The sequence below is a fragment of the Bufo gargarizans genome, chromosome 3, assembly GCF_014858855.1.
Source record: "Bufo gargarizans isolate SCDJY-AF-19 chromosome 3, ASM1485885v1, whole genome shotgun sequence".
Lineage (NCBI taxonomy): Eukaryota > Metazoa > Chordata > Amphibia > Anura > Bufonidae > Bufo > Bufo gargarizans.
In genome coordinates, this window is record NC_058082.1 from 372,891,166 (window position 1) to 372,911,946 (window position 20,781).

At 43.8% G+C, this 20,781-nt stretch overlaps 1 protein-coding gene across 3 annotated transcripts in view; it reads right to left on the bottom strand.

Annotated features, from left to right (window-relative positions):
• ACACA (acetyl-CoA carboxylase alpha) overlaps positions 1-20,781 on the bottom strand; it is a 932,629-nt gene that overhangs the window by 864,499 nt on the left and 47,349 nt on the right. For all 3 annotated transcript variants that reach the window (XM_044288111.1, XM_044288112.1, XM_044288113.1), the window contains exon 2: positions 1,772-2,014. In XM_044288111.1, coding sequence (XP_044144046.1) covers positions 1,772-2,014 — 243 coding nt within the window. The remainder of the gene's footprint in view (positions 1-1,771; positions 2,015-20,781) is intronic.

Consider the following 20,781-nt stretch of genomic DNA (forward strand, 5'->3'; position numbering starts at 1 on the left):
GGGCATTTTTAGACATTTGGATCCCAGACTTCTTCTCACGCTTTCGGGCCCCTAAAATGCCAGGGCAGTATAAATACCCCACATGTGACCCCATTTTGGAAAGAAGACACCCCAAGGTATTCCGTGAGGGGCATGGCGAGTTCCTAGAATTTTTTTTTTTGGCACAAGTTAGCGGAAATTTTTTTTTTTTGTATTTTCTCACAAAGTCTCCCTTTCCGCTAACTTGGAACAAAAATTTCAATCTTTCATGGACTCAATATGCCCCTCACGGAATACCTTGGGGTGTCTTTCCGAAATGGGGTCACATGTGGGGTATTTATACTGCCCTGACATTTTAGGGGCCCTAAAGCGTGAGAAGAAGTCTGGAATATAAATGTCTGAAAAATTTTACGCATTTGGATTCCGTGAGGGGTATGGTGAGTTCATGTGAGATTTTATTTTTTGACACAAGTTAGTGGAATATGAGACTTAGTTTAAAAAAATAAAAAAATAATTTCCGCTAACTTGGGCCAAAAAAAAAAAGGTCTGAATGGAGCCTTACAGGGGGTGATCAATGACAGGGGGGTGAGTCTATATGGGTGATCACCCCCCTGTAAGGCTCCATTCAGACGTCCGTATGCGTTTTGCGGATCCGATCCATGTATCCGTAAAAATCATCCGGACGTCTGAACGGAGCCTTACAAAGGGGTGATCAATGACAGGGGGGTGATCAGGAAGTCTATATGCGTGATCAGCCCCTTGTCATTGATCACCCCCCTGTAAGGCTCCATTCAGACGTCCGTATTTGTTTTGCGGATCCGATCCATGTATCTGTGGATCCGTAAAAATCATACAGACGTCTGAATGGAGCCTTACAGGGGGTGATCAATGACAAGGGGCTGATCACTCAGCCTTACAGGGGGGTGATCAAGCTATTACCACAAAGTGACATATCAGATTTGCAAAAAATGACCTGGGCAGAAGGGTGAAAACTGGCCCGGGGTGGAAGGGGTTAACCTGGCTGACATTAGTAATGTGCTAATGTCAGCTGAACATAACTATTGATTATTATTCTAATTTTTTTTATATAAATAGTTTTATAATATGCAAATGAGGCATCTAGGAGCAAGGGGGGCGGGGGGGGGGTGGGGGAGGTTGTTGCTAGAGATTCCGTTCTCCCACCTCCGGCCACACTTGATTGACAGGACCAGGCAGCGTTCACATCCTCCTGCCTGGTCCCGAGTTCGGGTGAAATCTCCAGCCATTTAGTACATGTGTAGTGAAGGGATGCTCACCGGCTGTGGACTTCCTTACTGCGGTCATTAAGGGGTTAACTACTGAAGGAGAGAGATTCAGTATTGTTTTTTTTCCAGCAGCCTACATTTCAAAGCAATTTCAATCAGCATCAATTAAAGAGGTTGTCTCAGAACTTGTCATCTATCCTGTGTCAGTGGGAGCCCGATGGTTGGGACCACCAAATTACATTTGTAATCTTTCAGCGCAAAGGGGCTTGAATAGGAAAAGATGCCGCACCCTGCACAGTCACTACTATGTAGACAGCAGTCAGACCTAAGAGGTGCACAAACCTTTGCACAAACTGTGAAGTCCCTTAAAACAACTGATCGGCAAAGAGTACTGAGAGTCGGACCTCCATCCCCATATCAATGCCTTATCCTAGGGATAGGCCATGAATATATCCTGATCCCAGAAAACCCTTTCATCTTTCCAAAGCTATAGGCTCATGCTCTCAATGTGTCTGTAATTTAAACAATATAGTATAAAGTGGACATACCGCATTTGCAATGCAAGGTTTTCTTGACAGCTTGATAATCCCATGTCAGAAATGGTGTCTGAGGATATAGAGGCTGGGGAAGATGATCGTTCCTTGTCTTCTAGAAAGTCACCTTTAAGCAAGGAGCCAATTTCATCCTCAGAGTTATCCTCTGAAACAGAGCCAATAATGAAGCGGGAATGGTGACTCAAATCCAGAGTTTTTAAGTTAGGTGTAGCTTCTTCCATTTTTTCTGCAGGACAGCTACATAAAGAAATACAAAGCATCCATTAGATCTGTTGTAAACATTATTATTCATAATGCAAGAATAGAATTGTTGGAGGTTATACAGTACTTTAAAAATCAAAAGAGCTTGAAGTCAGGGCTGATTCAGACGACCATATGTGTTTTGCAGTCCGCAAAACACGGATACCAGCCATGTAGGCTACGCATTTTGCAGGCTGCACATGACCAGCCTACGATAGCAATGCCTATTCTTGTCCGCAAGAATAGGACATGCACTATAGTTTTTTGTGGGGCTGCAGCACAGAAGTACGGATGCAGACAGCAAGTGGTGTGCTGTCCGCATTTTTTGCAGTCCCTTGAAATTAATGGCTCCGCATGCATTTTGCATAATTGCAGAACAGATGCAGACACAAAAATAAGGTAGCTCCAGCAATTCTTATAACCCTTAAAATTAATAAACTTTAATTGCATACCCTTAAAAAAAAAAATGGATGGATAGACAAACAGGACAATAAATCACTGAGGGTCAACTCAGATAATTCTACAGCAAGCAACTATAAGGATACCAGGAGATATGGGGAGAACTGTCCCGATTAGCTCTCCCTGGTCTTTTGCTCAGCCCAGGGACGACCCCTAATGGTGGGGACTCCCTGTCCTCGAACCTGGACTGTTGAGATCCTAATACAGTCCTAGCACGGTGGTAAAGGTTTGATAAGTACTTAGATAGGTGCTTGTAAGTGGACAAATAAGATTAACAAAAAACAATAACAGTACATACACCCTCCCCTATAGAAATAGGGTCAATTAATGGACTACGCATACAGCCCTAGTGCTGTGATAAAGCAGCAAACAAGGTACACAGTACATCATTAAAGGGGTTCTGCACCTTCATTTAACTGATGATCTATCCTCTGGATAGATCATCAGCTTCTGATCGGCGGGGGTCCGACACCTGGGACCCCCGCCGATCAGCTGTTTGAGAAGGCCGCGGCGCTCCAGAAGCGCCGCGGCCTTCTCACTGTTTACCACCGGGCCGCCCGCCCACTGACGTCACGACTTGTATCAACTAGAGTGGGCGCGGCTAAGCTCTGTTCACTTGAATGGAGCTTAGCCGCGCCCACTCTAGTTGATACAAGTCGTGACGTCAGTGGGCAGGCGGCCCGGCGGTAAACAGTGAGAAGGCAGCGGCGCTGCTGGAGCGCCGCTGCCTTCTCAAACAGCTGATCGGCGGGGGTCCCGGGTGTCGGACCCCCGCCGATCAGAAGCTGATGATCTATCCAGAGGATAGATCATCAGTTAAATGAAGGTGCAGAACCCCTTTAAATAAACAAATTACATCATTCATAATATTCCAACGTGTTTCCCCCACTTTGTGGGATCATCAGGGGGTCAATAAACTTTGGGTACCGGATATCTATATTGATAAAATGATATCCGTTATAATACATATGATATCTTGGGTGCAGGATACCTATAATAATAAAATGATATCCATTATTTGGGTGCCGGATACCAATAATGATATAATAATATCCATTGTAAATATAATAATCAGAAAGATAATAGGGGGGCCATTTGTTGATGACAGGAAAAGATCAGACTCATTAGGACCTAGTGCAGACAGTTAGAGATCTGTCTGATATTGCTGGGCCCGCTATAAAATTAAGTATGCCCTAACTGGCCAGATGCAGGAAGCATCTTATAATTGAGTATCATCGTGATCAATGAATATTATACGTTTTCATTGATAATAGTTATACTCACTACTATATGTGTAGGCTGTTATGGACAGTATGAGACTTTGGTTCTATTAATCACTGCACCTCAAATGAGGTTATGATATACTATCTGGCCAAGCTCGGCAATCTGTACGCCTAGTACCTGGACAGTATGTCCTCTCGATCAGATCATGTGTTTGCGGTCCATTGCGTTCCACTAACCGGAAACACGTGACCGGAACTGCGTGTTCGGACTAAGTATGGTTCTTCGTTCCACCGGCCGGAAATGACTAATTCCATAGACCGGAAGTGACGGCACCTGGAAGCCGATGCGGTCGCATCTTACCAACTGTGGGCGGGAATTTTTTATTGTGGCGAGTGTGTATAAAAAGGGGGGCATCTGGAGCATATTGATATGGTCCTATGGAGGAGCGAGGACGATTTTCCCCAGAGATGGACGACTGATTGTAAGTAGGGATATGTATCCTTTCCTAATCTTTACTATTCTGACTGTGATTGGTGACGCTGAACTTGTACTCTCCATGGTCTAGGATATCTATGTCTATCGATGTCATCCAACAAATCATAGGACCTTTTTGGTGTATACAGAGACTGATTTTTTATTTATGTTTTATTTTTTTTATTATTATTGTGGATATTGGTGGAAGTAACATTTGGGACTTGTTTGGTTCTATACCATATTTTTCTCCTCCACAGATGCATGAATGGAAGTCTAACTCCACTGGATAATGACCTCTGACATGTCTTCTATCTAACTGTCTGCACTAGGTCCTAATGTTTCTGATCTTTTCCTGTCATCAACAATGGCCCCCCTATTATCTTTCTGATATTCTATTTACAACGGATATTATTATATCATTATTGGTATCCGGCACCCAAATAACAGATACCATTATATTATAGGTATCTGGCACCCAAGATATCATATGTATTATAATATCAATATAGATATCCGGTACCCAAAGTTTATTGGCCCCGTGATGATCCCACAAAGTGGGGGAAACGCGTTGGTGTCTTATGAATGACATATTTAATTAATGATGTACTGTGTACCTTGTTAGCTGCTTTATCACAGCACTAGGGCTGTATGCATAGTCCAATCAATTGACCCTATTTCTATAGGGGAGGGTGTATGTACTGTTATTGTTTTTTGTTAATCTTATTTGTCCACTTACAAGCACCTATTTAAGTACTTATCAACCCTTTACCACCATGCTAGGGCTGTATTAGAAACTCAAAGTTCAGGTTTGGGGACAGGGAGTCCCCACCATTAGGGGTCGTCCCTGGGCTGAGCAAAAGACCAGGGAGAGCTAATCGGGACAGTTCTCCCCATATCTCCTGGTATCCTTATAGCTGCTTGCTGTAGAATGATCTGAGTTGACCCTCAGTGATTTATTGTCCTGTTTGTCTATCCATCCATTTATTTTAAGGGTATGCAATTAAAGTTTATTAATTTTAAGGGTTATAAAATAATTGCTGGAGCTAGTTTTAGGTTTACTAACCCTAATTGATTATATATATATATATATATATATATATATATATATATATACATATACATATACACACACACACACACACACACACACATACAGGTCCTTCTCAAAAAATTTGCATATTGTGATAAAGTTCATTATTTTCTGTAATGTACTGATAAACATTAGACTCTCATATATTTTAGATTCATTACACACCAACTGAAGTAGTTCAAGCCTTTTATTGTTTTAATATTGATGATTTTGGCATACAGCTCATGAAAACCCAAAATTCCTATCTAAAAAAATTAGCATATCATGAAAAGGTTCTCTAAACGAGCTATTAACCTAATCATCTGAATCAACTAATTAACTCTAAACACCTGCAAAAGATTCTTCCCACTGAGGCTTTTAAAAACTCCCAGCCTGGTTCATTACTCAAAACCGCAATCATGGGTAAGACTGCCGACCTGACTGCTGTCCAGAAGGCCATCATTGACACCATCAAGCAAGAGGGTAAGACACAGAAAGAAATTTCTGAACGAATAGGCTGTTCCCAGAGTGCTGAATCAAGGCACCTCAGTGGGAAGTCTGTGGGAAGGAAAAAGTGTGGCAGAAAACGCTGCACAACGAGAAGAGGTGACCGGACCCTGAGGAAGATTGTGGAGAAGGAGCGATTCCAGACCTTGGGGGACCTGCGGAAGCAGTGGACTGAGTCTGGAGTAGAAACATCCAGAGCCACCCGTATACAGGCGTGTGCAGGAAATGGGCTACAGGTGCCGCATTCCCCAGGTCAAGCCACTTTTGAACCAGAAACAGCGGGAGAAGCACCTGACCTGGGCTACAGAGAAGCAGCACTGGACTGTTGCATGTCATTCGGAAATCAAGGTGCCAGAGTCTGGAGGAAGACTGGGGAGAGGGAAATGCCAAAATGCCTGAAGTCCAGTGTCAAGTACCCACAGTCAGTGATGGTCTGGGGTGCCATGTCAGCTGCTGGTGTTGGTCCACTGTGTTTTATCTAGGGCAGGGTCAATGCAGCTAGCTATCAGGAGATTTTGGAGCACTTCATGCTTCCATCTGCTGAAAAGCTTTATGGAGATGAAGATTTCATTTTTCAGCACGACCTGGCACCTGCTCACAGTGCCAAAACCACTGGTAAATGGTTTACTGACCATGGTATTACTGTGCTCAATTGGCCTGCCAACTCTCCTGACCTGAACCCTATAGAGAATCTGTGGGATATTGAGAAGAGAAAGTTGAGAGACGCAAGACCCAACACTCTGGATGAGCTTAAGGCCGCTACCGAAGCATCCTGGGCCTCCATAACACCTCAGCAGTGCCACAGGCTGATTGCCTCCATGCCACGCCGCATTGAAGCAGTGATTTCTGCAAAAGGATTCCCGACCAAGTATTGAGTGCAGAACTGAACATAATTATTTGAAGGTTGACTTTTTTTGTATTAAAAACACTTTTCTTTTATTGGTCGTATGAAATCTGCTAATTTTTTTAGATGGGAAATTTGGGTTTTCATGAGCTGTATGCCAAAATCATCAATATTAAAACAATAAAAGGCTTGAACTACTTCAGTTGGTGTGTAATGAATCTAAAATATATGAAAGTCTAATGTTTATCAGTACATTACAGAAAATAATGAACTTTATCACAATATGCTAATTTTTTTAGAAGGACCTGTATATATATATATATATATATATATATATATAAATAATTTTTTTTATTATTTTTTATTTATATATTACATTACACACACATACATACTGCCTGTATTTAAAAATAAATAATATAAATAAAATAATAATAATCCTTTGATTACGGCACGCATTTGCTGTGGCATTGTTTCGATAAGATTCTGCAATATCACAAGATTTATTTCCATCCAGTGTTGCATTCATTTTTCAACAAGATCTTGCATTGATGATGGTAGAGTCCGACTGATGTGCAAAGCCTTCTCCAGCACATCCCAAAGATTCTCAATGGGGTTATTTCACAATTTGAGCCCGATGAATCCTGGCATTGTCATCTTTGAATATGCCCGTGCCATCAGGTTAGAAAAAAAATTAATTGATGGAATAACCAGGTCATTCAGTATGTTCAGGTAGTCAGCTGACTACATTCGTGGAGCACATACTGTTGCTAAACCTAGACCCGACCAGCTGCAGCAACCCCAGATCATAGCACTGCCCCCACAGGCTTGTACAGTAGGCACTAGGCATGATGGGTGCATCACCTCCATCTGACTCTCTTCTTAGGGCTCTTTCACACCTGCGTTCTTTTCTTCCGGCATAGAGTTCCGTCGTCAGGGCTCTATGCCGGAAGAATCCTGATCGGTTTTATCCTAATGCATTCTGAATGGAGTGAAATCCGTTCAGGATGCGTCAGGATGTCTTCAGTTCCGGACCGAAACATTTTTTGGCCAGAGAAAATACCGCAGCATGCTGCGCTTTTTGCTCCGGCCAAAAATCCTGAAGACTTGCCGCAAGGCCGGATCCGGAATTAATGCCCATTGAAAGGCATTGATCCGGACTTAAGATAAACGTCGTTTCAGTGCATGGCTGGATCCGACATTTAGCTTTTTTTAGAGTGGTTACCATGGCTGCCGGGACGCTAAAGTCCTGGCAGCCATGGTAAAGTGTAGTGGGGAGCGGGGTAGCAGCATACTTACCGTCCGTGCGGCTCCCAGGGTGCTCCAGAGTGACGTCAGGGCGCCCCAGGCGCATGGATGAAGTGATCGCATGGCACGTCATCCATGCGCATGGGGTGCTCTGACGTCATTCTGAAGCACCCCGGGAGCCGCACGGACTGTAAGTATGCCGCTCCCCCGCTCCTACTATGGCAACCAGGACTTTAATAGCATCCTGGCTGCCATAGTAACACTGAAAGCATTTTGAAGACGGATCCGTCTTCAAATGCTTTCAGTACACTTGCGTTTTTCCGGATCCGGCGAGTAATTCCGGCAAGTGGAGTACACGCCGGATCCGGACAACGCAAGTGTGAAAGAGGCCTAACCCTGATGCACCCATCACTCTAGAACAGGGCAAATCTGGACTCATCAGACCACATTACCTTTTTCCATTGCTCCAGAGTCCAATCTTTAGGCTCCCTAGCAAATTGAAGCCCTTTTTTCTGGTTTGCCTCAGTGATTAGTGGTTTTCTTATGGCTACACAGCTGTTCAGTCCCAATCCCTTGAGTTCCCTTTGCATTGTGCGTGTGGAAAAGCTCTTACTTTCACTATTAAACATAGCCCTGAGTTCTACTGTTTTTCTTTGATTTGATTTCAAATGTTTAAGTGATTGCCGATCACGATCATTCAGGATTTTTTCCCCCGCCTCATTTCTTCCTCGAATACGATGGGTCCCCACTATCCTTCCAGCTTTTAGTAATGCGTTGGACAGTTCTTAACCCAATTTTAGCAGTTTTTTCTTAGAGGTTTTCTCTGCTTGATTCATGCCAATGATTTGATCCTTCTCAAAACAGACTAACATCTTTTCAACGACCACGAGATGTGTCTTTCGACATGGCTGTTTAAGAAATGAGAAGCAACTCACTGCACCAGTTGGGGTTAAATAACTTGTTGCCAGCTGAAAGATAATCGCCCATGAAGTAATTATCCAATAGGAGGCTCATAACTATTTGCTTAGTCAAATCCAGGTGGCGACTTTTTTTGTAAAGGTGTTGTATATACACCAGCTGATGACCTGGCGTTGCTCGGGTATTTATTGCAATTTTATAGAAGGAAAAAAAAATAAAAAATTACTTTCGCGGTGACCACCCCTTTAACAGTGACCTCCACAGTTCCCGCCCCTTTAACAGTGAACTCCACAGTGCCCATCCATTTAATAGTGGCCCCTGCCCCCCATGCATGTAGCAGTGTAGTTGTGCCGTCATACGACGGAACATTTTAGGACCTGAGAACTACTAAAACCTGTGCTCAGTTGTTATGGCAACCTGGAGTAGGACCTGCAAGCTTCTATTGGCTGATAAAGGGACATGTGAACATGTGTATGGCAGTTAGGATTTAAGTGCATTTTTAGTGAATATCTCGGGAACGGTACATCCTAGAGAGCAGAGACCCCAGCAAAGAAAAATGGCGGCACTGGCTATAATCAAAGAAGATTGGGTGCACGTTCCTTGGGAATCGACTTCTTGCCCCATCAATGTATCCAGAAAATGGACAGCACTCCAGTTAGATGAAATTAAGCGATTCCTTTATTCAACCATCCGATGCAACGTTTCGGCTCTAAAATTAGCCTTTTTCAAGCAGAGATACAATGTGAGTAAAAGCAAATATATCTTAAGGGCTAGAACCTGGGATCTTTTAATCCCTTGTCTATTCACTCTAATAGAGCTCAATTAGGGTGAATAGGACTTCACACTTTCCCTGCTGCCCTTCGCTTTGTGCACACAGAAGCAGGGAGCTTACCATGACAGCTAGGGATTCAGTAGCATCCTGGCTGCCATGGTAACCAATCAGAGCCACGCGATTAAACTGCTGGGGCTCCGATAACTACAACCACTGAGGAGGAGGGGATCCTGTGGCCACCAATTAATTTAATACTGGAGAGGGGGGGGGGGGGGGGGGCACGCCACCAATTATAATTAACATTCAAACAGGAGGTGGGTGCGGCTCCTGAGGGATTAACTGACGCTGACCGCAGCTCCCCACCAGCACCTGCCTCCTGGATTTGTATTAAACGTTTACTTTCATTGGTGGCACAGTGCGCCCTCCCCTCTCTCCTCATTGGTGGGGGGGGGGGTGCTTGGGAGGGAGAGAGTGCTTCCTCCTCCACTGTGCTGCTAAGAACACGGAGCGCGCCAAGAGCAGCACACTCCATGTTCTCAAGACTGAGTCTTGATGAAGGGCAAAATATGAAGTAGTCACAGCACTTTGTCTGCCGTTGATGTCCGATTTTAAGGAAGCTTAATAAAAGAAAAAGAAATTGCAAGTGGAGCTGGAATCTTCTCAGTTTTTTGGAATCTTCTAAGGCAGTGTCCAGGTCTGTATTTCCTGCATCTCCACAGTGTGGGTGAGAGCTGCAGTGGCTGTATACTTTTATTGGTGGTCATACCCCCTGTGCTCTGCACACATCCCCCCCTCCCATTGATTGACAGGGCTAGACATCAGGCTGAGGGCAGAGCTGTGTCCTGGGTTATACATATCTACTGTATATATGTGTATGTACTATAGCTTCACCACACAGATCTGCTAAGAAAGCTAATCTACATATTATTGCTGTATTCACAGGCACAATAAACGATTATACAGACACCAGTAATGTGTGTCAACTTATATGTATTATTAAAAAAAAAAAAAAAAAAAGGCATATATCATTTCCATGTGGTGATGCGATTGCTTAAGCTATTGGTTTTGTATGTTGAGATCCCCGGTTTGAATCTTAGAGATTTTACACATTTATCCCATAAGAAAAGTCTATGGGGCACATTAATTAAGACCAGCATTTTAGACGCCAGTCTTAATAAAGGCCCTGTTCTGGCAGTGGATCTGCCAATGTTATGAAGAGGCGCTGGCAGCCTGTTCTAAATGTACAGGCATGACAGATTTCGAGCAGTCTTCTATTTAGAATATTTTCTAGCCTGTCCCCTTCCCCACCCACAATTTTAGAGCATGGTGAAGTCACAGATAGCGGCGCTATGAAATGTGTGTGTGACTTCTTGATCACTTTTTGTAAAAAAAAAAATTATTGAGGAATCAATGGATGTCTTATATCTGGACTTCTCCAAAGCATTTCACACTGTACCTCATGAAAGGTTAGTATATAACATGAGAATGCTTGGACTGAGAGAAAATGTGTGTGCATGGGTGGGTAAGTAACTGGCTCAATGATAGAAAACAGAGGTTGGTTATTAACAGTACACACTCAGATTGGGTCAGTGTTACTAGTGGGTTACCACAAGGGTCAGTATTGGGCCCTATTCTCTTCAATGTATTTTTTAATGATCACGTAGAAAACTTGCACAGTAAAGTATACACTTTTGCAGATGACACTAAGGGCCGCTTCACACGAGCGGATGCCGTGCGTGGCATCCGCTCCGTGAAAGAGTGCCAAGACCCGCTGCAGACTGCAGAGGCACGGAGCGGTAACATGACTGTTAATGCTCCGTGCCTCTCTGTGATCTCTTTACTACGAAATCACAATTGTCACTGTGATTTCGTAGTAAAGAGATCACAGAGAGGCACGGAGCATTAACAGTCATGTTACCGCTCCGTGCCTCTGCAGTCTGCAGCGGGTCTTGGCACTCTTTCACGGAGCGGATGCCACGCACGGCATCCGCTCGTGTGAAGCGGCCCTAACTGTATAAAGTAATTAACACGGAAGAGGACAGTATACTACTACAGATGGATCTGGATAGATTAGAGGCTTGGGCAGAGAAGTGGCAGATGAGGTTTAAGGCTACTTTCACACTAGCGTTCGATCGGATCCGTTCTGAACGGATCCGATCATAATAATGCAGACGGAGGCTCCGTTCAGAACGGATCCGTCTGCATTATATTGGCAAAAAAAAGCTAAGTGTGAAATTAGCCTGAACGGATCCGTCCAGACTTTTACATTGAAAGTCAATAGGGGACGGATCCGCTTGAAAATTGAGCCATATTGTGGCATCTTCAAACGGATCCGTCCCCATTGACTTACATTGTAAGTCTGGACGGATCCGCACGCCTCTGCACGGCCAGGCGGACACCCCAACGCTGCAAGCAGCGTTCAGGTGTCCGCCTGCTGAGCGGAGCGGAGGCTGAACGCCGCCAGACTGATGCAGTCTGAGCGGATCTGCATCCATTCAGACTGCATCAGGGCTGGACGGAAGCGTTCGGGTCCGCTCGTGAGCCCCTTCAAACGGAGCTCACGAGCGGACAGCCGAACGCTAGTGTGAAACTAGCCTAACACTGACAAATGTAAGGTTATGCACATGGAAAGGAATAATGCAAGTCACCAGTACCTACTAAAATGGTAAAACACTGGGTAAGGCCTCTTGCACATGGCCGTAGAGCTTCCGTGGCATACGGCAGTTCCACAATACACAGGGCACCGGCCAGGTACATTCCGCATCATGGATCAATGGGTCCACAAATCAGGAGATGCGGTGCAGAACAGACGTGCTTCCGTAGTAAAAAAACAAAATAATAAAAAAATGGAACTTGTTCTATCTTTGTGGAACAGACGGATCGCAGACCCCATTCAAGTGACTAGGTCCGCGATCCGCATTCGGCTATTCCACAGTCGGTGCCCGTGCATTTACGGACCCAATTTGCGGACACGGAGCAGATTTCTCACCTCTGAGAGAAAAACTGGACCCCGAGACAGAAGCTCCTGGGATTCTGGAAGCACCCAAGGTGTTGCTATTGAAATTTTGCGGAACCAGAAAAAAAAAAAAAATAATAAAATAAAATAAAATCACACCCTCCTCAACAAAAGGGGAGCCATCACCATTACCGCGGCCTCCTCTACTCTTGAGAACGTTTAGAAGCAGTTTTAGTGGGGGAAAGGCATACAGCAGACCCTGCCTCTATAACTGGGCCAGAGCATCCACTGCTCTCGGATGTTCATCCGGAGAAAGAGAAAAAAGACGACCTCTACTTTTCTGTTTGACCTGGTGGCAAAGAGATCCATCTCCGGAGTACCCCACAAAGCCGCTACTGGTTGGAAATCCCCTGGTCTGAAATAAGCCATTAGTTTTTTTTTTTAACCAGAAAAATATTCTAATGATACGCCTCTGTCAATTCCTGCTCTGGGACTCTTACTAACCTTTTTCTCTATCAGGGAAAAACCATCTGATAAGATGGTAGAATGTTTTGCGGGATCTGACCGGAAATCTGTAATTACAAATTTTCCTACTGGAACACTCTGGAATTTTAGTTTTAGGCCCTCCCCTATCCCTGACTTTATCTAGTGGCTGTTAGAGATCTTCTGCCATTAATGTACAAAGAGGGACAGACAACCCCCAACAGGTGCCCTAGCGTCATTGAGACTGCTTCTTTGAGGCATCCGACCCGAAAAAAATACATATATATTCCTTAATCATCTCGCTCGGACCTGCAAACAGTCTTGCTCTCTTTCCCTTTAAAGGACCCTTTGTTAAATCTGGCACAGAAAGATCTTTTGGGTGGCTGACTAACAGAAGAAAAGCCCTTCTTGTCTGAGGCCTTTTCTAATAAATCACCATGTCGGCGATCGCAGCAAACCGCAGGTCAATTCATACCTGCGGTTTGCTGCGCTTTCTGCAGTTTCTGATCCCCGCGGATCAGAAACTTTTGTATTGCTAAAATAGATCTTTATTTCCCCCCCCCCCTGCACCCAAGTGATTTTATCCCGGTGGGAGGTGCAGGGGGAGGGTTGCAGGCAGTGCGGCAGGCGGGATCGCGATCCCCCGCCCGCCTCCCCTTGAATAATCGTTGGTGTGCAGTGGGTATACCAGGGTGTCAGAACATTGCTGACACCCTGGTATAAACGGCTGACATCTGTGATGCGATGTCAGCCGTTTAACCCTTTCCATACCGCGATCCGTATTGAAAAGGTTAACAATAAGAGGGGGCTCCCTCCCTCTCCCATCGGGGGGCTGCTGTGCCTTTGCAGCCCCCCGATGGAGAGGGAGAGATCCCCTCCTTACCCTTCCCCGTTTGCGAAGTTGTGGCAGACGTGGGAAGGTTCCCATGGCAACAGGACGCCTGTTCAGACAAAGTGTAGGTAAAATACAGTACAATACACTATATAGTGTACTGTATTATACAGACATCAGACCCACTGGATCTTCAAGAACCAAGTGGGTCTGGGTAAAAAAATAAAATAAAATTTGACTGATTAAAAATGAAAAAAAAAAAAAATTCCCTACACGTTATATATCACCGCATCCATAATGACCTGATCTATAAAACGGTCATGTTACTTTACCCGAACGGTGAATGCCATAAAAAAAAAAAAAAAAAAAAACTATGATGAAATTGAAATTTTGCCCACCTTACTACCCAAAAAAGGTAATAAAAGTGATCAAAAAAGTTGTATGTACGCCAAAATAGTACCAAACAGTCACCTAATCCCGAAAAAAAAAAAAAAAAATAATGAGACCCTACCCAAGATAATCGACCAAAAACTGAAAAAACGATGGATCTCAGAATATGGAGACACTAAAACTTGATTTTTTTTGTTTCAAAAATGAAATCATGGTGTAAAACTTAAATTAAAAAATTGTATACATATAAAAAAGGTATCGCCGCGTCCGTGACAACCTGCTCATCTAACCTGTCAGATGAATGTTGAAAATAACAAAAAATTAAAAAACGGTGCCAAAACAGCTATTTGTTACCTTGCCTCACAAAAAGTGTAATATAGAGCAACCAAAAATCATATGTACCCTAAACTAGTACCAACAATACTGCCACCCTATCCCGTAGTTTCTAAAATGGGGTACATTTTTGGGAGTTTCTACTCTAGGGGTGCATCAGGGGGGCTTCAAATGGGACATGGTGTAAATAAACCAGTCCAGCAAAATCTGCCTTCCAAAAACCAAATGGCGCACCTTTCACTCTACGCCCCGCTGTGTGGCCGTACAGTAGTTTACGGCCACATATGGGGTGTTTCTGTAAACGGCAGAATCAGGGCAATAAAGATACAGTCTTGTTTGGCTGTTAACCCTTGCTTTGTTAGTGGAAAAAAAAATGGGTTAAAATGGAAAATTAGGCAAAAAAAATATTTGAAATTCTCAAATTTCATCCCCATTTGCCAATAACTCTTGTGCAACACCTAAAGGGTTAACGAAGTTTGTAAAATCAGTTTTGAATACCTTGAGGGGTGTAGTTTATAGAATGGTGTCATTTTTCAAGATTTGCTTCTAAACTTCTAAGCCTTGTAACATCCCCAAAAAATAAAATATAATTCCCAAAATAATTCAAACATGAAGTAGACATATGGGGAATGTAAAGTCATCACAATTTTGGGGGGTATTACTATGTATTACAGAAGTAGAGAAACTGAAATTTTGAAATTTGCTAATTTTTTCACATTTTTGGTAAATTAGGTATTTTATGTAAAAAAAATAAACTTTTTTGACCCAATTTTAGCAGTGTCACGAAGTACAATATGTGACGAAAAAACAATCTCAGAACAGCCTGGGTAAGTCAAAGCGTTTTAAAAAGTTATCAGCACGTAAAGTAACACTGGTCAGATTAGCAAAAAATAGCCCGGTCCTAAGGTGAAATAAGGCTGTGTCCTTAAGGAGTTAACTAAATAGCCCGCCTGGCAGAGTTGGATATGGCTCAGTCCCTAGCGGAAAATCTCAAGGAATCCGCAGAAGCGTCAAAAAAAATAAAACAATTTAAAAGGCATTGTTTATAATAGGGAAGGAAGAAAGTAATTGCTCCCTAGGGGTACCCCCTCTAATGTGAGCCTCTAACTCCACCATCCACACTTTTAGGGACCTGGGAACAGATGTGCCTCAAAAGGGAGCGCTGCCTTTTTGGACATTTTTGCTACAGGGGCATCCAGTTTTGGGGAACTATCCCAAGGAGCAGACAATTCCTCATCGAACAGATATTTCAGCTTCACTTAAGAGGGAATAGGGTTCGGCGATCTTAAAACTCACTATAACTATATTAAGAAATTTATCGCGATAAATGCCCATTTAGAGGGGGAAAAAAAAAAAAAAAAAAACACACACCACACGCTAAACACGTACTGGAATTTCCTTGGTGCCCTCATACAGTATAATGTCTCCTTGATGCCCCCATACAGTAATGTGTTAGTTGCCCACCAACAGGGTCACAGTCCCCCCACCCCCCCCCCCCCCCAAATCTGTGTGCCCTGCTGCTCCATTCATTCTCTATGAGAGTGCTGAAGATAACAGCGATCAGCTATCTTTGACACTACCATAGACAATAGGACATGATAGCAGAAAGATGATGATTACTCTTACTGGTAATTGGATTTTCCGTATAGCCTCCACAACGGCACTAAGCAGGAGGGTATCCCGTCTCCCAGGGACAGGAAACAACATAGAGAACAAAGTTTAAAAACCTCCTTCCCTTTTACCTTCTCCAGTAAATACCCAAGAACTCAGTATGATGCTGAAGAAACAAGATTTTATTTTGGGAGACAATTTTTTCCCCCAGCAATAGTACATAACAAACGAAAAAGTATCAGGGTGGGGGAAAAAGAAAAAGAGGGCCGTTGGAGGTTATATGGAAAATCCAATTACTGTTAAGAGTAAATCATCTTTTCCGTATGCCTTCCCACGGCACTAAGCAGGAGGATTAACAAAGAAATCAGGCTAGGGAGGGACTGCTGCAGACAAAACTTTTCGTCCGAAGGGCAGGTCCCTGTTGGACATCCAGCCTATAGTGATTGAAAACTGTTGATGGACTAGGCCAGGTTGCTGCCTGGCAAATTTGAGACAAAGATGCTGAGGCATTTTCTGCCCAAGAGACAGACACTGCTCTTGTGGAATTGGCTTTCAATTCAGCGGGTGGAGAGAGTCCTCTTTCTTTATATGCCATGCTGATAGTCATTTTAATCCAGCGAGCGATGGTAGCTTTTGAAGCTGCCTGCCCCTTATTTTGTCCTGCGTACTGGACCAGCAAACGGTCTGTTTTCCTTAGTTCTTTCATAGAATCCAGATAAGACAGCACACATCTACGCACAACTAAATGATGAAACTTCAATTTCTTAGAGGATATTGCTTGGGCACAGAACATAGGCAACGAGATTTGATTTCCTGCTGACAGTGAGAACACTTTGGTAAGAAAGATGTAGAGCGGTGCCCAAGGATCTCCCTGCACTTACTCTTATACCTGAGCACCGCTCCGTTCTACGGTATAGCCTCCGGTATCTTCAGAGTTAGGCTCCACCGAGTGGAAACTGCCGACGTCTCATTCTCACATGCTGGCCAATCGCTGGACAAAAAAAAACCTCTCAGGCTATGAGCTGAGCGCTGTGATTGGCCAGCGCTACAGCATGGGAGAATGAGACGCCAGCAGGTTCCACTGGGTGGAGCCTAACTATGAAGATACCGGAGGCTATAAAACGGGAGAACGGAGCGGCGCCCAGGCATAACAGTAAGTGCAGGAAGATCCCTGGACGCCGCTCTACATGTCTGTATAGCTAGTTTAGATGTTTTATTCTGGTGAAAGGTCCTCTTTAACTGGTTGATTGTAGGGTGCCAGGCCAGTCCTTGAAGGAGAAGGTCCGGGATCTGAGGAAGAATCCAGTACCTCTTTCTGCAAAGACCCAGAAGCAGGGGAAACCCGTGCCCTTTTTGGCCAATATGGGGCAATCAGGATTACGTGAAAGCGTTCTTCTGCAATCTTAGTCAGGACCTTTGGGATTATCTGGATTGGTGGGAAGGCATATAGACCAGGCAGCCAAGGACCTGAAAAGGCATCCATTTGCTGCAAATAAAAAATAATAATAATAAAAAAAAAAAAAAAAAAAAAAAAAAAAAAAACTATTTCTTCTTGAGGCTCCTCTCTCCTGGAAATAAACCTCCTGCTCAGGAAGTCTGCCAGAATGTTCTCTTCTCTTCTCCTCTTAGATGGACTGAGGAGGAGATTGACTCCATGTGAGTCTCGGCCCAGGAGAGAAGAGGAAAAAAAAAAAAAAAAAAAAAAAAAAAAAAAAAAAAAAAAAAAAGGTCCTGCTTCTCGTGGTCTTTCAAGAAGACTGTGAATCTTAGATATTTCTGATGCTTTTGATAAATTGGTACATGGTAGTAGGCGTCTGCCAAGTCGAGCATTACCATGTAGCAATCCCGTGTTAACAAATTGATTGTTAATTTCACAGTCTCCATCTTGAACTTTTTGTATTAGACGAACCTGTTGAGATATTTTAGGTTTATAATAGCTCTGACGGAACCGTTAGTTTTTTTTTTTTACTAAAATATTAGGGAGTAGAAGCCTGTGCCTATAGGGTCTTCTGGGACTGGAATAACAGCTTCCTTTTCTAACAAGAGTAGAATCTGAGACTCTAAGAGATTGTGATCTACGCTTAGTTTTTTTTGTTTATTACGAACCTCTCTGGAGGGAGGGGAAGAAAATTCTAGCTTGTATACCTGATGTATCATGTCCAGAATCCAAGGGGAGTTTGAGAATCCTTCCCGTGCGGAATCTTTTTAGACTCCCCCCCCCCCCCCCCATCTGAATGGAGCCTTACAGGGGGGTGATCAGGGAGTCTACAGGGAGTGCAGAATTATTAGGCAAATGAGTATTTTGACCACATCATCCTCTTTATGCATGTTGTCTTACTCCAAGCTGTATAGGCTCGAAAGCCTACTACCAATTAAGCATATTAGGTGATGTGCATCTCTGTAATGAGAAGGGGTGTGGTCTAATGACATCAACACCCTATATCAGGTGTGCATAAATATTAGGCAACTTCCTTTCCTTTGGCAAAATGGGTCAAAAGAAGGACTTGACAGGCTCAGAAAAGTCAAAAATAGTGAGATATCTTGCAGAGGGATGCAGCACTCTTAAAATTGCAAAGCTTCTGAAGCGTGATCATCGCACAATCAAGCGTTTCATTCAAACTAGTCAACAGGGTCGCAAGAAGCGCGTGGAAAAACCAAGGCGCAAAATAACTGCCCATGAACTGAGAAAAGTCAAGCGTGCAGCTGCCAAGATGCCACTTGCCACCAGTTCGGCCATATTTCAGAGCTGCAACATCACTGGAGTGCCCAAAAGCACAAGGTGTGCAATACTCAGAGACATGGCCAAGGTAAGAAAGGCTGAAAGACGACCACCACTGAACAAGACACACAAGCTGAAACGTCAAGACTGGGCCAAGAAATATCTCAAGACTGATTTTTCTAAGGTTTTATGGACTGATGAAATGAGAGTGAGTCTTGATGGGCCAGATGGATGGGCCCGTGGCTGGATTGGTAAAGGGCAGAGAGCTCCAGTCCGACTCAGACGCCAGCAAGGTGGAGGTGGAGTACTGGTTTGGGCTGGTATCAAAGATGAGCTTGTGGGGCCTTTTCGGGTTGAGGATGGAGTCAAGCTCAACTCCCAGTCCTACTGCCAGTTTCTGGAAGACACCTTCTTCAAGCAGTGGTACAGGAAGAAGTCTGCATCCTTCAAGAAAAACATGATTTTCATGCAGGACAATGCTCCATCACACGCTTCCAAGTACTCCACAGCGTGGCTGGCAAGAAAGGGTATAAAAGAAGAAAATCTAATGACATGGCCTCCTTGTTCACCTGATCTGAACCCCATTGAGAACCTGTGGTCCATCATAAATGTGAGATTTACAAGGAGGGAAAACAGTACACCTCTCTGAACAGTGTCTGGGAGGCTGTGGTTGCTGCTGCACGCAATGTTGATGGTGAACAGATCAAAACACTGACAGAATCCATGGATGGCAGGCTTTTGAGTGTCCTTGCAAAGAAAGGTGGCTATATTGGTCACCGATTTGTTTTTGAATGTCAGAAATGTATATTTGTGAATGTTGAGATGTTATATTGGTTTCACTGTTAAAAATAAATAATTGAAATGGGTATATTTTTTATTTTTTTTTGTTAAGTTGCCTAATAATTATGCACAGTAATAGTCACCTGCACACACAGATAGCTAAAACTAAAAACTACTTCCAAAAATATTCAGCTTTGATATTAATGAGTTTTTTGGGTTCATTGAGAACATGGTTGTTGTTCAATAATAAAATTAATCCTCAAAAATACAACTTGCCTAATAATTCTGCACTCCCTGTATATGGGGTGATCACCACCCTGTCATTGATCACCCTCCTGTAAGGCTCCATTCAGACGTCCGTATGCGTTTTGCGGATCCGATCCATGGATGCGTGGAGCCGTAAAACACATACGGACGTCTGAATGGAGCCTTACAGGGGGGTGATCAATGACAAGGGGGTGATCAGGGGTTCATAAGGGGTTAACAGGGGGGGGTGTAGTGTAGTGGTGGTTGGTGCTACTTTACAGAGCTACCTGTGTCCTCTGGTGGTTAATCCAAGCAAAAGGGACCACCAGAGGACCAGGTAGCAGGTATATTAGATGCTGTTATCAAAACAGCGTCTAATATACCTATTAGGCGGAATAAAATAAATAAAAAAAACAAAAACAAAAAACAAATCTACAGCCTGCCAGCGAACGATCGCCGCTGGCAGGCTGTACATCCAGTCTCTTACCGGCCAATCCTGTGAAGGAGCGCGCCTGTGTGCGCGCGTTCACAGGAAATCTCGCCTCTTGTGAGATGTCGCACGGATGCGCCCAGGAGGAATGAATCGACCGCCTCCAGGACGCATCTGTGCGTTATGCAGTCCTGGAGCGGTTAGGTATGCTACTGCTGTCACATTGTCAGAGAGAATCTTCAGGTGTTTTCCAGAGTACCATTATCTGGGATGATTTTAGCGTCTCCCAGATCGCCCTTAGTTCTCAGTAGTTTGACGATTTTACTTTTATGTCGTCTGCCCATCTGCCTTGGTAGTTTGAGGAGCCTACGCCCGCCCCCATCCTGTACCACTGGCGTCTGAACACTTGGCCCTCTGGATCTTTTATCCAACGTACACCCTTTGACAGCTTTCTATTTTCTATCCACCA